Genomic DNA, 17,582 nt, shown 5'->3' on the forward strand with positions numbered 1-17,582 from the left:
TAGTTATAATAGGGTGTAGTAATTTTTTTCTTGCTGAGATACGGCCGAAGTCCTCCGTTTTGTAAATATCAATATCGGGATGAGTTATGGATTTTGACATTAGGGGGTTTTCGCCATGGTACGTACGCACCTGCTTAATCTTTGAAGCCATTCGTCTTTCAACAAGACCACACGTAGATACCATGCACTGTTACTGGAAATACAAGTTGATAACCCATTTTGTAGAAATCTTTCTGGTACGCCAACTGATATGACGCGTTTTACATCGTTAGTACTACTACCATGGAGTGCTCGGCAAGTTCGGCAACCAAGTTGCTAAAATTTGACTGGCCTGTTGGATTAATTCATTTCTTAGTGGAAGTTAACTAGTGCTTAGGATTGACTCGCGCACGTCTCAATTTGTCGAGGATGAATATTCAGGGTTCAGGGTTGTTGACTGTTGTATCTCCGTGCTCCGTACTCAGCTAAGAACAACCGCAGCCCCGTCCTGTTTTTAATCGTCGATTGACTCAATCTCTTCTTTAGTCTGGAACGTTCTGGAGACACCAGAAAATAAGTAAATTTGTGTAATTCTGATTGGACACATGCCTCGTACGCCCTGCACAAGTGCCCACTGAAACATTCTACGATACAATTCTGATTAATTTTCTGCGACGTGAACGGACTTCTAAATCTTTAATATGGTGCGCGTTGCTTTGTTGACTCCTTGAGGTGTTATGACGAAGCTGTGACAGGAGCACTGCTTCTTCATGTCGATAAAAGCCAATAGTTAAGTTGATCAACACACACAAAGCCTTCTTCAGTATTTACTGTTCAGTCAATCTAATATAATTTGTCAGACTTGCGAGTCATGGTTGCTTTGAATACCCTCACGGGAGCGGGTCGCGGATTTGCAACCGAAGTCGATCGTACTCTGTAATATGCCTCGGCCTGGCGTATTTTGTCAATGGGATTAATTCAGGATTCTTTCATGAGTCTGAATTGCAAGATACGACTCCATTGGTCGAAGTCACCTGATCGTCTCATCATGCGGCGCGGCAACGGCTCAAACAAAGAAAATACCACTTTTCCAGGGTCACAGTAAATGAAATCCTCCGAGCAGGGCGGCTAGCGGCTGAATTATCGAGGATATTCCGAGCAATCAGGGATCGGGATAGCGTGAAATAATGACTCAAGCCCAAATCTATTGGACGAGAGGATTTGTAATTTATACGATAGTGGCGGAGGATCGGTGAATGTGTCTGAGGAACGACTCGATGGCATGCCTCTTTCAGTCATTCCCCCCGTGGTCTGTCGCTTGCTAGCCGGCCGCTAAGTCGGTCTTGTGCCTGAGTAATTCATTTTGCTTTTTCTTGCAGGCCCTTCCAAAAGCTCAATCTTGTTCTTCATGGCCTATGGCCGCACGGGCGAAGCGATAGTGCATCCACTCCGGGGCGTTTAAGGTTCACCCTTGGCCGAAGAGGCAAGATTGCAGTCGTTGATGTGGGCTGGTGGCATGTAGATGAAAGAAAGCCGAGTTATGCCCAGTTAGCTGCGATGTAGTATGTACGTAGTATGGACATGCAAGACTCTATCGAGAGCGAGCTGGACCGAACAGTTGTCTTTGTTCTTTGACGATGAGAGAGGATAGTGCTGCCTACGAGGGAACGAGATAGGAAGGTGCAAGGTGGCTCATACACTGTTCGAGTAGTCACAGTAATTTAGCTAGTTAGTGACTAGTCGACAGAAGGAAAGAGCGACGGACAGCAACAGAGAGACAGAAGGCAAGAGGCAAGTGCCATAAGCGGAAAGAGCTCCTTCCTCCGCGCGAATTTCATAGAGCATCCATCCCACGAAAATTTCTTATTTCGTCTCTTCCTCTCCCGCCTTCTCTCATCCATACTCTACGGAGTACTCCGTCTGGACTTCGTACTCGTCATCCATGTCGACTCTAAAGCACAGACAGAGCACATACGCCGCCCGCACGGAGTCTCCCGTACACACACGCGAGGATCAGACGATCGTCCAACCTTCTTCGATTTCCTCACGGGTCTGGTCGGCTTCTTTGTCGCCGGCGCTTGTTCAGAACCCCTGGCCACTGACCGATCAAAGGCTAACGGCCTCTCCACTCCCCACAACGACCTGACTGGTCAGACTCTGACACTGACAGACATTCTTGAGGGTCAGGTAGCACGGTGTCATTTTGTATGCCTGTCCAGGCACTCCGTGCGCATTCGGTGATACCACATGTTGCCATCATTTGCCGCGCCAGAGCCTCAGTCCGTTGGGTTCGTACACGATACTACGCTGAACGACGGATCCACCTGCATTCACCGTCAAGCGCTCGCTCAATTTATGTACACCCTCAACGTACGTAGTACAGCTGTGCAATGAGCAATGAACCGATTAATAATAGTATTAGGCACTACGAAGTACTAACTAGCTAACTAGTTAACTAGGGATTTACTCGACCGAGTTGGACCAACGTAGCAGCGACTACACTGGCGGCACGGACATGGTACTTCCGGCTCCGTATCCCTGTCTGCTCTGTGAACACAATTCGTGTACTCTTTCTCTAGTGGCCCTATGTCCCCGCTGCCAAACAAAGAGACATGAGTCTACCGTGCGACTAAGAACCGCGCTAATTTCTCACTAGAACATATCGAATTTGGAAGCGAGGCGGCGCAGGAGCGTAGTGGCCTCCAATCACCGCCGCCCAAACTCTATTCATCACCCTCATCGCAATCTTCCTGCCACTTTCGCCATGGCTAGTCGGACGTAGTTTCTTGCCGAATTAAGGGGCCATTCCGCGGTTGGTTGACGAATTACAGCCTGGCCAGCTCCTGTTGCATGCGGTCTGACCGCACCGCTTCTCTGATATATATATATTTATATGTATATATCAGAATCTTAACCACCGACATATCCTCGATCTCGACGTACATATGGTGCAGCAGTCGATGCAACGATGTGCTGGCAGTAATCTGTCCTGACGGGGAGGCTGTTACGGGACAGAAGGGGGGAGGGGGATTATCTTTTCGTGGTTGCACCGAGCAGTTGTGCTCGTCGCTGCTATTCGTTCAAAAATCCCAGCAGAACGGTAAGCTAAAAACTGGTGCAACTTGGTGGTGTTTAGCACCCAATCGACCTGTCCTGCTGATGTTGGTCGTGCATAGGAGGAGGAGTGGTCGTTTGCCAGACGTTTTCCTGTCAGCTCATTCGACTCCCCTCATGTTCTCTGTTACTCTCGCCCCTCAATGACGAAAAAAACCGGATGTGAAAAGGCCTCAAAGGACGCATATTTGGTCCGCCATCATTATTCTTTTTGAGTGCATTGCCCATTATCCCTCCTTGCGCCCTCCCACTTGTTGCCATTTTCAGACCGCACAATTTATCTGTCTCTTCGGCGAGGTTGGTAACGGAGAAAAGATAACGGGCATCCGGCTAGCCACCGGTTCTAGCACCCAGGGTTGGTGTTCCCTTCCTCACCATCCCACACCCCCCTGTCCTTTTCACTTCCTAGCCAGGATCTAAATTAATCAAGCAGTTTTTATTTTATTTTATTTTATTTATTTTTTACTATGCTATTTGTGGTGGCCCTGCTGCATGCCAGGTGCAACACTTGCAGGCTGTGTCTGTGACGCGCAAAAAATAGAACGACACAGACAATCCTTTCTAGCTAGCAGAACAGAACGGGGGTAAAGTAAATCTAGCGCTGCTCTCACTCTCCACCGGATGGATCCAGCCTGCTCACAGATCTACGTATCAGGACTGGATCGGATGATTCTCACAATGCACGTTGGGTCCAGAATTTGACAGCGGCATCCATGTTGGTCAACCTGGCATAGCAGACCCTGAGCCTACCTGGTCCTATTTCTCTTAGTATTGCTGCGCCTAGTCATGCAGGCCCTATCAGCGTCAGATAAAACCAGACCTAGTCCGATTTATAGGTTCAACTTTATGCAGAAGTGAAATGATGCGCCGCATTTAACGTCGGGCTTTCTTTCTTTGGCCGAGACACTGATTTCCTTGTCTTTCCTACTTTCTCTCTCCCCCCCCCACTCTCGATAGTCGATACTCCTACTAGATGAAGGAAATATTAAGAGTAGTGAGGATTGTTCATTATTCAGTTCTGCCTTGCCCAGTACAGACATGCTTCGCATATCTGCGATTTCATAAAACAGATGCACCCATTCATGTCTTTGTTTGATTGACTTTCCACTCCATTAATCTCATCTCGTTAATTTCCCTCTGTACTCGGCAAATCACCTTAATCTATCTCCCCGATCACAACCATTGACGGCCGTCTATTCTGCTCATCAATCCCCACCCTCCCCAGGAAAGGGCCTTGCAAAATAATTAAAGAGATCCTTGTCTTTACTGTTCATTCCAGTCAAGACATGCATCAGAAGAGAGATTGCTAAAAAAAATTTCTCCGTTTGGGACCGACTAGCGTTGCACTGCTCCAATTTCTCTGGGAGGGACTCGACCACATCCTTTCCGGGATAGTATAAGATACTAGGACTTTCTCGCTCATTGACTGTTACAGTCCTTTACCCGACTTGCTCGTCAATCTTGATTACTCTTTCTTACAATCATATATCTATCGGTGGCTTTTGTGTCTGTTTGGTTTTGTTCTTTTGGCTGGATGTTGAGCCAGAAGCCCTAATCGATCCGAACGTCTCTATTACCTAGGACTTTGGTCACCACACGCACATTTTCTCTCGCTATCAGACTATCATACTGTCCATCTTCCTGGCAGCTTAGACCGACGATATCACAAATATATAGCAACCATGGCGGCTGTCAAGACCCCAATGTCTATCAGCGCGCTCCTGAATCCGCAGCAACAGAATGCCGATATCAACACGCGGCAACATCTCGACCTCCCACTTCGACAAATGCAACTCGATGACACGAATACCATTCACTACAAACAGGCTGATTACCGACAGCAAACTTCAAAAAGGATACATTACACCAGCAGCGAAGGACACCGATCACCAACAATTACAGATGACACCAAAAACCAACTACAACAGCAAGGCTCAACGGGATACCGTTATGAACGCTTCGCCTCCGTCTCCAGCACCTCCTCAACGACAATAAGTGAACGCCGAAGAGCGCCTCGACCCAAATACACTGATGAAGAAATGTACTTCATTTGGTACCACCGCGTAGACCTCGATGAAGAATGGCGAGATTGCACAGAGGCCTTCAACAAACAATTCCCGGGCCAAGGTCGCTCCGAACGAAACACGCAGGGAATTCAATGCAAATTCTACCGTTTCATTAATGCTAAAAAGTGTCCCACAGTACGGGAGCAGCGACGACTAAAAGATGGAGAGTTTATGGTTCGTGGCCGATCGACGCGAGGGAGGTTATTGCCCAAATTTGGCGTTGTGGAATGGTGCCAAGTTTGGTACCCCTGGATGAGGGCTGAGCATGCTATTGCTGGTCTTCATCCTGGTCCGCAATTACATCCAATTGAGCCGCTGCAACAGAATCAGAGCATTTCAAAGACGTCTGATGATGAGCAGATGATGAGGACGTATAGTCAGTCATCGATTTCTTCGTCGGCGGCGTCGGTTTTGTCTTCGGAAGCCTCGACGCCGGAACCGTATACACCTAGCTCCTATTCGGATGATATTGTCAGTGAAGAGGAGATAGTCGCTTGAATGAATTCAAACGCAGATCTATTCATTACAAATTTCAAAGAAAGACATCTCTCCCTCGATTCTCAACTCCATCAACTTCTTTCTTCTCCCTCGCAATGTTCATTCTTACATCCTTCTACCTACTCAATACCTACTACACGTTCAATTCTTGTACCTCCTACATTACTATTCCTATCAACCATTCAAATATGCGCTCATGTTCAATTTCTGGAGAGGCTATCTGTCGTTACTGCATCGTTCGGGCTCGGTGGCAAACTCGTTCTTTTGCTCTTTTGCTTGCTCCTTGCCTTCGTCTGTTTTTCAGAGTTGGGGTTTCTGTTGTCCCCTCTTTTTCTTCTTGTGCTGTTCTTCTATTCAGAAAAATGTATCTAGAAGGCTAGTTAGGCAGGACTGGACCTTCGAAAGGAGCCTTTGTTCTCGTTTTCCAGCTCGAGCGGTCTTTTGCTTTTCCGTTTTCCTTTTTCAATGCACATGTTTGTTGGTGGATAATTGTCGTGTTTCTATGTTCCTTTGATGTTGATGTTGATGGGTCTCGGCGGTGGCTTTTTCCTTTATCTCTATAACCAAATATTTGTCATTGTTTCCAAGGTTGATTCTTGTTTGCTCTGTGGCCTTTGTTCTGGGTTGGTTGTTTTTCTTTTCTTTCTGCTTTTTCGTGTTGCCACATGCACTTGATTATATCTTCCATTTTACCCTCTCGAGGTAACGATTATATATGTTACGTACATGTGAAAATCAAGCAATTGATAAAAAAAACAAGGTTATTCCCAAATATTCTATCCATGGAAAGCGCAAGCTAGAGTCTTTAATTCACGTAAATTTGTGATTAAGCAGAGCTAAATAACTACCTATATCATTCCACTAACAGGCGGCGACTCGTTCAATCTTCATCATCGTCATCCCCAATGTAGTCATACATGTACTTTCTATAATCAGCATCATCGGCCCCATCATCAAACTCATCGATATCAAACTCTTCATCATCAGAGTTCGCAGTCCGATAGCGACGGTAAATACTCGGATTATCGTCGTACTCATCTGCAGACGAGAGTTCGTCGTCCGGGTAGTCGTTTGCAGGATTATCCTCGGCTGGTTGCTCAAATTAGTATATTTGTAAAAGTTTTTAGGGGGCATAGAGGGTCGTACCGTTAGAATCGACATCATCGCCGTCCCAATCTACCTCGGAGTCCTGGTCTTCTTCTAGATATTGATCCCAGATATCTTCGTCATCGGATGTAATGATCACAACACCGATATCGGTGCGTGTAGGATCGATGCTGATGCCGCCTAGTATATTTGCCTCGGATAATGGATCATTGTGGCCTGTAAGGTCTGATTGTGGTGTAGATGCTGCAACCGAGGATGAGAATGTGTGGATCGGGACACGGATATAAGTATCGTAGACGTAGTCGCCGTCACTATCCATTTCTGGCTCTGCTTCTTGCTCCAATTTATCAGGCTGTGCCTCAGCCACGCGCGGTACCTCGGTTGGAGCTGTCTTTCGAGCAACCGGATTACGGGGCTTGTATTTCAACGGCCCCTTTGGTCGCTGCGGTACATCAACAGGGGCTGGTGCAGATGGTGGCCCATGATGAATATCCATCCGGTTCTCCTCCGCTTCAATATCGAGCATGACCTCTTCAAGCTCTTTCGCCAACCTGTCCAGATCGTCCGACTGAGGCTCATACTTGGTCGTCAAATGTTCCTTGGCAGCGGAAATGGTTGATTTTTGCTGTTCTCTCCATTGCTTCTCTGCCTTATTGACGATAGGTCGCTTTCTCCTTGCTGGCACTGCTTCTTCCTCGGGTTGTGTTTTGGCTAGCTGGGATTGAACCACTGTATCTATCTCAGAATCGGTTCCGGCTGTCTTCTCCAGTGTCTCAAGAACTGAAACACCTCTAAGAGAAGGGGCACGAGTAAGTTTCTCGACGAGAATGGCTCGAGCTCGACTGGGCGCATTGCCTTTGGACACTCCACTTCCAGCAGCCACGCTCAGCGGAGTACTGGGGCGCGAGATGTGGAATCGACGAAGAGACGTCGGGAATGGTGCAGGATTCGCACTGAGAGGCGGCATCTGAATCGACGATGTAGGCGTCCCAGTCCTAGAACTAGTCGCAGATTTCTCATTCTCTCGATCTGAAAGTCCATCCGAAACCCCTAAGAATTTACTGATAGGCTCTTCAAGCCGCTTACGTTTTGTGTCAAATTCTTGACGTCGAGAATCGGCGGCAGCATGTTCACTCCGGAACTCTGCACCCGGCGAAGTTGCTCGAACAGTGGGGATACCACTTATTCCTGCTGGGATTCCGGCAGGTCTGAGTCGACTGCTACTCGGAAAGCCAGATGTGCTTACAGATCTGGGACTGCGTAAGCGGTCCTGAATAACTGCAGTTGCAGCAGCTGATGGTGATGACGACGGGACATCATCTCCAGCACTGTCGCGCGCAGCAGAATCACTTGGGATTTTGACTCTTTGAAAGACAAAGTCTGTAAAACGCCGCTTTTTTTGTTGCAGCTCAGATTGGATGTCTAGTAAATCGTCAGTTCATGTCTTTAAAAAGATAAAAGATTTGTAGATTTGAGTTTTCCCCCGTATACAAAAATGTTATACATGGTCATATGCAAGGCGTGGGGTAAAAGTAAACTTACAAAGCGTGTCAACAGGCTCCTCCTCTCGTCGACGCTTGATATGAAATTGTTCAGGAGGCAACAATCTATCGTTCGAAGCCATTTTCAATTCGACTTCTTTGTGAGTTTTGCGCCACGAAGAAATTCTCCCTTGGAGTGTTATATGGGTTGTTGTTACAAGACTCGAAAAGCCTACAGCCAGTGGCGGGAAATATTTATAGGACGAGTCACGTGATGAGCAGAGAACCGATTGGAATGCAGTTGAATTTAGCCCTAACCCTAACAAATATGAGAGCAAATGGGGGCGGGAAACATCCAATTATGGAATAGCAAACTAAAATAGCTTTCTGAATTCTTATAGACTACTCTGTTTTGTTGGTCAGATCCCAAACTTTGATTGAATTAGCTTGAACGTTACCGACCAAAGGCTCCTTCGGTGATAAGCCCTAGCCCTAAGACCCAACGATGATATTCCTTGCCCCGAAGTAGTCGTCAAGTATATCTACGACGTTATTTTTCATTCGAATATGTATAATCCCTAAGTATTATTATTATGGTACACTTAATCGTAGGCTGCTAATTTTCTTCTTAAGTATAAACCGCCTCCGTTGATTTCAAACGCACAGGCAGACAGTCGCCCATCAGAGCAAAGGGGTGGCTCGACTCGGAACTTTCAAGGTAAACTGTCATATATGACATGATAAGCTTGTTTAAGGACGTTGCTTGGGCTCTGGTAGGCGTAAGAAAGAGAGATGTGTCTCAATGTTGTTGCTGGTTGGAAAGCACGTATGATTTGCTCAACAAATTAGGGTTAAAATCCAGGGATTTTCACTATATGCCATATCAACTAGAAAGCACTGGCTTCATGAAAACTTGTCAAATCGCAATATTTCAGATTATTCTGCTTGGATGATGCCACATAGTGATATAATGAAGAATAAACGAGCTATTATACAGAGCCTCCCCCCTCCCCCCCTTCCCCTCAACCATCCCAAACCCTAGCCCAATCGTGCTTTTTTGGTCTTTCTTTATGAAGAAACGAAGGAAACACATGTTGATAAAACAGAACAAAACTGAGCACCAGCCCCAAATCCAGTCGAGTCTCTCCATATCTCGAGGTTTTGCCAAGAAGCTTTCGTTAGCCAGCTAGCAATACAAGGTTTAAAGAAAAGGCTTATTAAGAAATGAATTAGATCAAACGGGATAAACCCTGTCGTGGAATAAAAAGGGAAAAACCATTTGGACAATGCATAAGATCAAAACGAATACATGAATCAGAAGAAAAAGGGTACTAAAGTATCAGTAAAATGGGGCATGACATATCAAGAAGAGAAGAAAAAAGAGAAGAAAGAGAAGAGAATTAGTTGTTAAAACACATAGATGAAGAATTAAGATGCACCACCGTAGATCAAAAACATATGAAGAAGCACTATTTTTCTGTCCTATTTCGCTCCAATCTCCTCTTCAGCCCAGCCAGGAAGGGAGGACTCATTTTGAATGGCTAGACCAAAGCCATTGTGGTTCAACCCGCCTAGCGCGGAGCCAAAGCTGGAAAAGCTTCCTTGAGGTTGATGAGACAATCCTGAGCGGCCGTGAGAAGTCTGGCTAATATTTGGTCCAAAGGGTTCTTGAGAAAATGAAGGAAGGCTGACAGCTCGAGAGTGCTGGATTCGAGGAACACTGAGACTATTGGCAGAGCTGTGAGTAGCTCCGGCATGGCCGTTGGATACATTCAAAAAGCCGTTGGAGGTCTTTCGTTGGTGAAGAGAGCTTTCGATGCTACCGTTAGGTATTTCGTTAGAAGCTGCTCCGTTGTACAAAGCAGCCTGCTGATTGGCAAGAGCCTGCTGTTGCTGTTGCTGAAGGGTCGCTAAAGTGATCGGATCCGTCAAGTGGTTTTCCTGGTCTTGCCCTTGCTGAGACACGTGATTCAAGTACATTGTCAGCGGGTTGTTGTTTCCAGTGTTGAGAATGGAGGAAGGAGATGACAGGTTTTGTAGAGGAGGTCGATTTTGTTGTCCGCCCTGAGAGCCTGTCGATCCTGGAGCAGGCGACAAGGCTGGTCGTGTTGGGCTTGGCTGAGAGCCGCTCTGGCTGTTGCTCTGCTTGAAGCCGTTCAATGGGGACGGTGACTGCTCTTCCAAGCCATTTCGGTTTTGTTGATTGTTGTTGTTCACTTGACGAGGGGCGTTGCCGCATCGGTCTTTACCAAAATTGATTTTGAATCGCTTATATTCCTCGCGGCTTCGCATTGCTTCAATAGCTTTGATAGCATTGGCAATGTTCGTAAAGTTCACAAAAGCACAACTCTTTTCCCTCAAAGTATTGACGAGCTCAATCTCACCATACTCGGAGAAATCCTGACGAAGACGCTCCTCGGTCCATGTCTCATCCAGATTGCCAATATATACGTTTCGCGAAGCTCCTCCACTGACTGCTAGCGCGATAGCTGGGGGTAGAGCGCCAGAGTGCTTACCCCAGCCAATCTTAAGCCGTCTGTTGTGGATCATCAACCCCTGAAGGTTGCTGAGAGCGTAGAACGAAGCCGCGGAAGTTGGGTCAATGAATGTGACAAAGCAGATATGCTTGTCAGGGATATAACGGATATGGTGCAATAGACCACCGCGGACCACATTGCAAATCTCTTCGATAGTGGTCTCTGGATGAATGTTACCCAGATATATGGTGCGATTTCCAAGGTTGTTGACACCACCAGCAGTAGTTGCAACAGCAGCTGCGGCAACGGATTGCTGGGCAAGCGCATTGGAAATCAAATCACGGTCTGCGCTGTTGAGAACATGAGCATAACCTGGAGCGATACCTAGGTACTGAGCGGCATTTTGCTGTTGGGTCTTTGACACGTAGGCACAGCGGTCCTTTCCATAGAAGACTCGACGAGGGGCTTGCCATTTGGCTTCTTGAGGAAGCTGAGCAACGGCTTTGATGGCGTTGCTGATCGACAAGAAATGAACAAAGCCAATGGCTTTTTCCTTGACTAGCTTCACGGTGTCAATTGGGCCAAATTTTCCTAGCTCTTCACGTAATTCCTCCTCTGTGATATCTTCAGGGAGACTTCCCAAGTAAACATTTCGAGAAGCACCTGATTGCTGAACTGCTACAGCAACTGAAGTTGGGACCTGAGAGGGTTTACCCCAGCCGATCTTGATATCGTTGCCCTTGATCGCCAATTTCTTGAGAATAGCATCGGAATGGAAGTGCGTAGCAGAGCTACTGTCGAGGAATGATATGAAAGCGCAGTTCTTGTCCGGCAGCAAACGAACGGACTCAATTTGCCCACTGCGAACGTGGTTCAGAATCTCTTCTGCCGACGTTTCCGCCGGGATGTTGCCAAGGTACACGGTGCGGCTGGTGCCTGAAAGTATTTGCGGCCCGAGATGGACCGAAGCGTTAGAGGCACCAAAAGTAGCATTTGTCAAACCAGGGAACCCACCAATTGGTGACTGTGGCCCTCCTAACAGCTGAGATCCAGCAAATCCATCTGCAGAAACCAATCCGGGGTACAACTGAGGAGACAAAGCGTTTTGCTGCGCCTGAGTTGGACTGCTCAATGGATTCTGGGCATTTTGATTATGTGCTGAGTTTGCTTGAGAGAATCCGCCGAAGCTGGCGAATTGAGGAGACGCAAAAGCGGACGGAGTTCCAGGTTGGAAGGGGCTTCCGAGCAAAAGCTGGGAAGGAAGGAGAGGTGTAACGTTCATATCGAAGCCAGATCCAGGGGCACCTAAATCGTTACCGTTGTGAAGGCCAGATCCAGTGTTTATAGAAGGGATGTTGGCTCGTCGAGAATCGCGGTTTCCGAAGCTTTGAACAGAGGGATTGTTGGAAGTGAAGGCGCCGTGAGAGAAGCCTGTCTGGTCTGCGCTGAATCCAGAGAATTTCGACATTGACGGTAAACGCGAGTTTTTAGAATCCGCAGTTTGCATGGCGAGCATGTGCGGCGGTAGGACAAGCTTGTCCTGTATATTAGACGTAAGTAAAGCCGTTTTGAAAGACGAGGCCCAGACCCTGATATCACCGGACACAGTCACGCAAGAGATGAGTGAGGCGGATTAGTATTACGGATATAGCTTGTATAATAGACTCGCGGGTTGATAGTGTACTATAAAATGAAGCACACGTTGAAAGGTATCTGAATCGGATTAAGCGCGTCGACAAAGATAACAGACGTATCCCAAAACTGAATTGTATGTATAATCAACGAATGGACCAAGCCTCAAATGAGATCAGTGTCTTTCGTGAATATATATTGCCAGAATGTATGAGCGCTCTCGGTTCGGTTTCGCGAGGTCGCGACGGAATTATAAGAATCAAGCGAACGTGAGGTTATGACGAAGCGATGAATTATTATGGAGTCGAAGAATCGAAGAGCTAGCGCGCACGCTAGCTAAAGAAGGTCTCGTAACTTCGAGGTAAGAATAGGCTAAAATAATGATTGACTGAGGTGAAACGAAAATCAGACGAATTGGACAATGAAAATAAAACTAGGTGTTGTTGTCGTTGTTTACCTTTCCCCAGATTGAATCGAACACAATTATATCGAAGGAGAGCGGCGTTCGGGAAATTGAGATTATAACAGATAACTGCGTCCCAGATAGTGGCAACAGAAAGAAAGAAATATGAAATTAGGTGGTGAGCCTGGGGAGGAAAAGAAAAGAAACGAAAGAAACGAACGAGCAAGCGAACGTGGAAAGTAAGGAATGGGAGAAAGGTATGTAAGAAAGAGAAGAAGAGATGAAGATGACGAGAAGTGAGTGAAGAAGGGGGGAAAAGATCAGAAGAGAACAAACAATAATTATTGACAAGGAAGGCGGGAAAGGAGGAGCGGAGGAAGGAAGGAAGCTGCGACGAAACGGGCTAGACCAGTGGCTACTGTGTATTATTGATTCAACCTTGACTCGACAATTATCACAGAACCTGTTTATTTTATCATAGCGATTCTTCAGTTTATATCGTCTTCATTTCAGAAATGCATTGAAATGATTTAATTCATCATTCTGAACGTTGCGACTTGAGCGAACTGCACCAACTCACCGAGTATAAACAGGACCTGAAGGATACGAGTACGTACGGAATTTGGACAGTACCTTTACAAACTAAGACTCTTCCAGTAATTATACTATGGGTAGGGCTTCGCTAGGCTGATTACTGGGACGATCCCAGTTGGTGGGGATTATCAAATCGTTCCTTAACGTCTCTATGCACATAATTAGAGACGAGATAGAGTATAATCGATTAAATAGACGAGTTCTGAAGCTGAGGCTTTTCTCGGGCAATATTGGAATCTGTTTTACGTACGTATTGATGTTCGGTAATCGGACGCTACCTATATATTTATTTGTAATTGACTAGAAAATTCAATGCGCATATGTACTGTGGTTAACTAATGGCTTGATTCATGTGCCGATAGCTTGGTAGTGACTTATACGGAGTCCCTAGTGGATTTGCCCAGGTAGACAGGGTTGACTCTAGGGATCAGGGGTAAGATTCCATGGACCAACCTTGAACACACGACGCAAATATGTATGGAGTAGATGTTTATGACTTCCAAGGCGTACCTTTGACAATCAAGATTTCGAAATCTGGTCATTGAACTATTCCCAGTTTTCCAGCCAGGGGCAAGTCTACGAGAAAATTTCCAGCTTGGTTAGTGAGAGTAGCTAATGAACAGCCCGAAGCGGCTAGCACGGGAATTAAAAGGAGCAATCTGGCGATGACTGCCGGGAATGGCCCCATTCTTGTGCCTTGTTTGTCCAATGAACGGCTCTCCTAGCATCTTCATCCAAAGTTTCAACTTCAGATGAATGCTAGATTTGAGTACGTACTCGAATATTTCACTCTGTGTAAAATGTGTATGTGAAATGGCAATATCCATTGATACAAAGTACGCAACAACGATAGCTCAAGAGACAAGACTACAGCACTGTCGACTTTCGTGCTCAACCCGCTTATGAATCCTAGCAGAGCATTAGTATGGAGTAAAGAACGTGTTCACTATTGAACCGGAAACAAAGCGAGGTTCGCTGCTTGTTGGACTTGTACATGCTGACTGGTCAGATCAGCCGCCTGCACGACGAGTGCACGTTATATCGAGTCAATTTAGCGAGGCGAGCAGTCGATACTTGGAAAGAGCTCTTATAAGACGAATATCGAATCGACAAAGCGGAGGACGTGGATTTGATCTCGGTCACTGCATGCCATCAATGTATGCTCCGGTGGCTGGTAGACATATCGTGCTTCCAAACCTGCAAGCACGACGACGTGCATATGTATTGAAATTGACTGTTTGTCTTGATGTTTTTGAAGGGATCCCGGTGGACCCAGCCCCTGACTAGACGCAGGCGGCGCTAATATTAATATGGTTAGCTTCCGGAAACGGTCATGTGATCTTGTATGATCTTTATCTCGATTCTTTCAAAACCTGGCTTTCATTGTCGAGGTTGCTATCATTCATCAATAGTGTAGTGGCCCACGAGGGAATCCTTTGCCTTCTCATATGCTCATTGACCGAGCGTTGGCTCATATTACTCTAATTTTAGAGAGCGCACACACCAAGCCACTTCCAATAACTATGCTTCATGCCAAAGGAGTCCTAGTTGCATTCCGCAAGGGTGACTCAACTGAGAACGACCATTGACTTCTCAACATTATCAAATAATAGGCTGTTGAAAGACTTGCATCGGGGTCGAATCAATGATTGATAGCAAATCGACCTCAATGTCTGGTACGATAGAGTTCGGATGGCATACGGACGTCTCAAACTGATAGATGGCTGTCAATGATGGCCATGACCATAAATTTGGATGGCATGAATAACACTAATCCAACTTATTGATCGCAGTGTAACTTTAAATTATCTCGTATTGTTGTAAAAGTTATGGTGTAGGTAACCAAATAACTTAACTAAGTTAATGTACGTTTCTGCCAGATCTGTATTATGTAAGGCTTCAAGATCAAGATAAGGAACAGACAGCCCCTCATCGGCCTCTTTCCGCCTAGTCGCGTTTGTGCGTTCAGAGTCGTCCACCTAAGTTATCTAATTATTTTCAACCCCTCACCTTCTCGCTTTCTGCTTCGACGTCGACACGCAACAGTACATTCCTGGAGCAGGAATTGACTATTGCCATTGCTCGACAGAGGTCTGCTTGCAAGTTTCACAATTGCTTCTAATTGGTCAGTTCTTTTCTTTTATCTCTGAGTCATAGCCCTCGGGCCACACAACGCTTGTCGCACTCGATCTACGTCAACAAGCATACAAAGTTTAACTGTCGTCTGGTTTGAACTTATTTCATTTAAACCTCAATTAACCAGACTCTCTGAACAGGCAATCAGAACCAATCTTGAATACAGCTGAAGCAACGCCGTTCGACGTCAACATGGCGGCTCCCGAACAGCACATCTACATCGACGAAGATGTCGGCAAAGACGACGCTTCGGCTAACGGTACTGAAGCCGCTCCCTACAAATCTCTCCTCCATGCCATGTTGCAACATGCTCCCACCACCGAAGGAATCAAGTACCTGACCCGCAAATCGGTCACCGGCCCCGTCGAAGAGGGCAACGAAGCCGCCCGCCTCGAGTGGAAGGCACCATCCGCCTCGGCAGTTAAGAAGTCGACCAGATTGTTTGAAGGAGCACAGAAAAAGGCGGCCAAGGCACAGGAAATTGCGATTCGTGAAAAGGCAGAGGCCGAGAAGCGTCAGGTCGTGCTCGAGGAGGCCAAGAAGGTGGTCATCAAAGAGGACCCCTCTCTTCCTAAGCCAGTGCGCATCCGACTCGATGTCACCGATCCAGCTATTGTCAAGCTGCGCACTCCAGAATCAGACGAGCCTGGAACTCGTGTTCGTGTGCTCGGTCGCGTCCATCGTCTGCGATCACAAAAGGATGTCATTTTCATCACGCTTACCGATGGATACGGATACCTTCAGTGTATTATGACGGGAGATATGGTCAAAACCTACGACATGATGACCTTGACTTTGGAGACTTCTATTGCGATCCACGGAGAGATGCGTGCCGTTCCCCCTAAGCAGCACGCTCCCAACGACCGAGAATTGCACGCCGACTTTTTCACAATTATTGGCAAGGCAGCCGGTGACAAGGAGGCCATCACTAGCCGCGTGGCACCAGATGCCGATCCTCAGACCCTCTACGACAACCGACACTTGGTTCTCCGTGGCGAGACCTCATCTTCAGTCATGAAAGTGCGCGCAGCAACTTTGAAGGCGTTTAGAAAAACATTTGAAGCGTCCAGAATGCTGGAGGTTACTCCTCCTTCTATGGTGCAGACACAGGTCGAAGGTGGTAGCACATTGTTCTCGTTCGACTACTACGGCGAGCCAGCATACTTGACACAATCTTCGCAATTGTACCTCGAGACATGCCTGGCGTCTCTGGGAGATGTGTTTTGTATCTGCCCATCTTTCCGAGCAGAAAAGTCACTTACCCGTCGTCATTTGTCCGAGTACACTCACATCGAAGCCGAGCTAGATTTCATCACTTTTGACGACCTTCTCGAACACTTGGAAGAGGTCATCTCCCGAGTCATCGAAGAGTTGCTCGCAGACGAGCAAACCGCTAAACTCATTAAGGAACTCAACCCAGACTTCAAAGTGCCTTCTCGCCCATTCAGACGCATGCGATACTCCGACGCAATTGACTGGCTGCGCGAACACGACATTCCAAACGAAGAAGGCCAACCTCATCAATTCGGTGACGACATTGCCGAAGCCGCCGAGCGTAGGATGACGGATATCATCAACCAGCCTATTTTCCTTACCCACTTCCCCGCGGAGATTAAGGCTTTCTACATGAAGAAGGACCCACAGGACCCTCGTGTCACTGAGAGTGTTGACGTGCTCATGCCTGGTGTTGGTGAGATTGTGGGAGGAAGTTGCCGTATTGACGACTGGGATGAACTTATTGCCGCGTACAAGCGAGAGGAGATGGATCCGTCGCCATACTACTGGTACACCGATCAACGAAAGTCAGTTTTCCCCCTCCTTGTCTTTACTCGTTGAAGGAAGCATTTACTAACAGAGATCTATCAGGTACGGAACATCGCCTCACGGAGGTTATGGACTGGGTCTTGAGCGATTTTTGGCCTGGATTTGCGGCCGCTACACTGTCCGTGAATGCTGCTTGTATCCACGATTCACGGGCCGATGCACTCCATAGTTTGATGATGAGCAATTTGCGGGATGCCTAGTATTTTGATAAAAATAAAGATTTTTTCTACATGGAATTATTTATGATGATTGAATGTTCAGTTTGAAAGAT

The 17,582-nt window shown here is 46.8% G+C and overlaps 4 protein-coding genes across 4 annotated transcripts; 2 read left to right on the forward strand and 2 right to left on the reverse strand.

The window, feature by feature from the left end:
• Positions 1–4,775: 4,775 nt before the first annotated feature.
• On the forward strand, positions 4,776–5,657 carry EYB26_005795 (uncharacterized protein; the record flags this gene model as incomplete). Its single annotated transcript, XM_054265075.1, has 1 exon — positions 4,776–5,657. The coding sequence occupies one exon, from the start codon at positions 4,776–4,778 to the stop codon at positions 5,655–5,657; it is 882 nt and encodes a 293-aa protein (XP_054121050.1).
• An 880-nt stretch (positions 5,658–6,537) lies between these two features.
• On the reverse strand, positions 6,538–8,388 carry EYB26_005796 (uncharacterized protein; the record flags this gene model as incomplete). The annotated part of the gene is made up of 3 exons (XM_054265076.1): positions 6,538–6,746; positions 6,804–8,186; positions 8,307–8,388. 3 exons carry the CDS (start codon positions 8,386–8,388, stop codon positions 6,538–6,540), a joined length of 1,674 nt encoding a protein of 557 aa, XP_054121051.1.
• A 1,339-nt stretch (positions 8,389–9,727) lies between these two features.
• EYB26_005797 (uncharacterized protein) lies at positions 9,728–12,229 on the reverse strand (the record flags this gene model as incomplete). Its single annotated transcript, XM_054265077.1, has 2 exons — positions 9,728–11,658; positions 11,737–12,229. 2 exons carry the CDS (start codon positions 12,227–12,229, stop codon positions 9,728–9,730), a joined length of 2,424 nt encoding a protein of 807 aa, XP_054121052.1.
• Positions 12,230–15,180: 2,951 nt separating this feature from the next.
• On the forward strand, positions 15,181–17,480 carry EYB26_005798 (uncharacterized protein; the record flags this gene model as incomplete). The annotated part of the gene is made up of 4 exons (XM_054265078.1): positions 15,181–15,185; positions 15,441–15,476; positions 15,628–17,289; positions 17,354–17,480. 4 exons carry the CDS (start codon positions 15,181–15,183, stop codon positions 17,478–17,480), a joined length of 1,830 nt encoding a protein of 609 aa, XP_054121053.1.
• Positions 17,481–17,582: the final 102 nt, after the last annotated feature.

Source organism: Talaromyces marneffei, chromosome 4, assembly GCF_009556855.1.
Source record: "Talaromyces marneffei chromosome 4, complete sequence".
NCBI classification, from domain to species: domain Eukaryota; kingdom Fungi; phylum Ascomycota; class Eurotiomycetes; order Eurotiales; family Trichocomaceae; genus Talaromyces; species Talaromyces marneffei.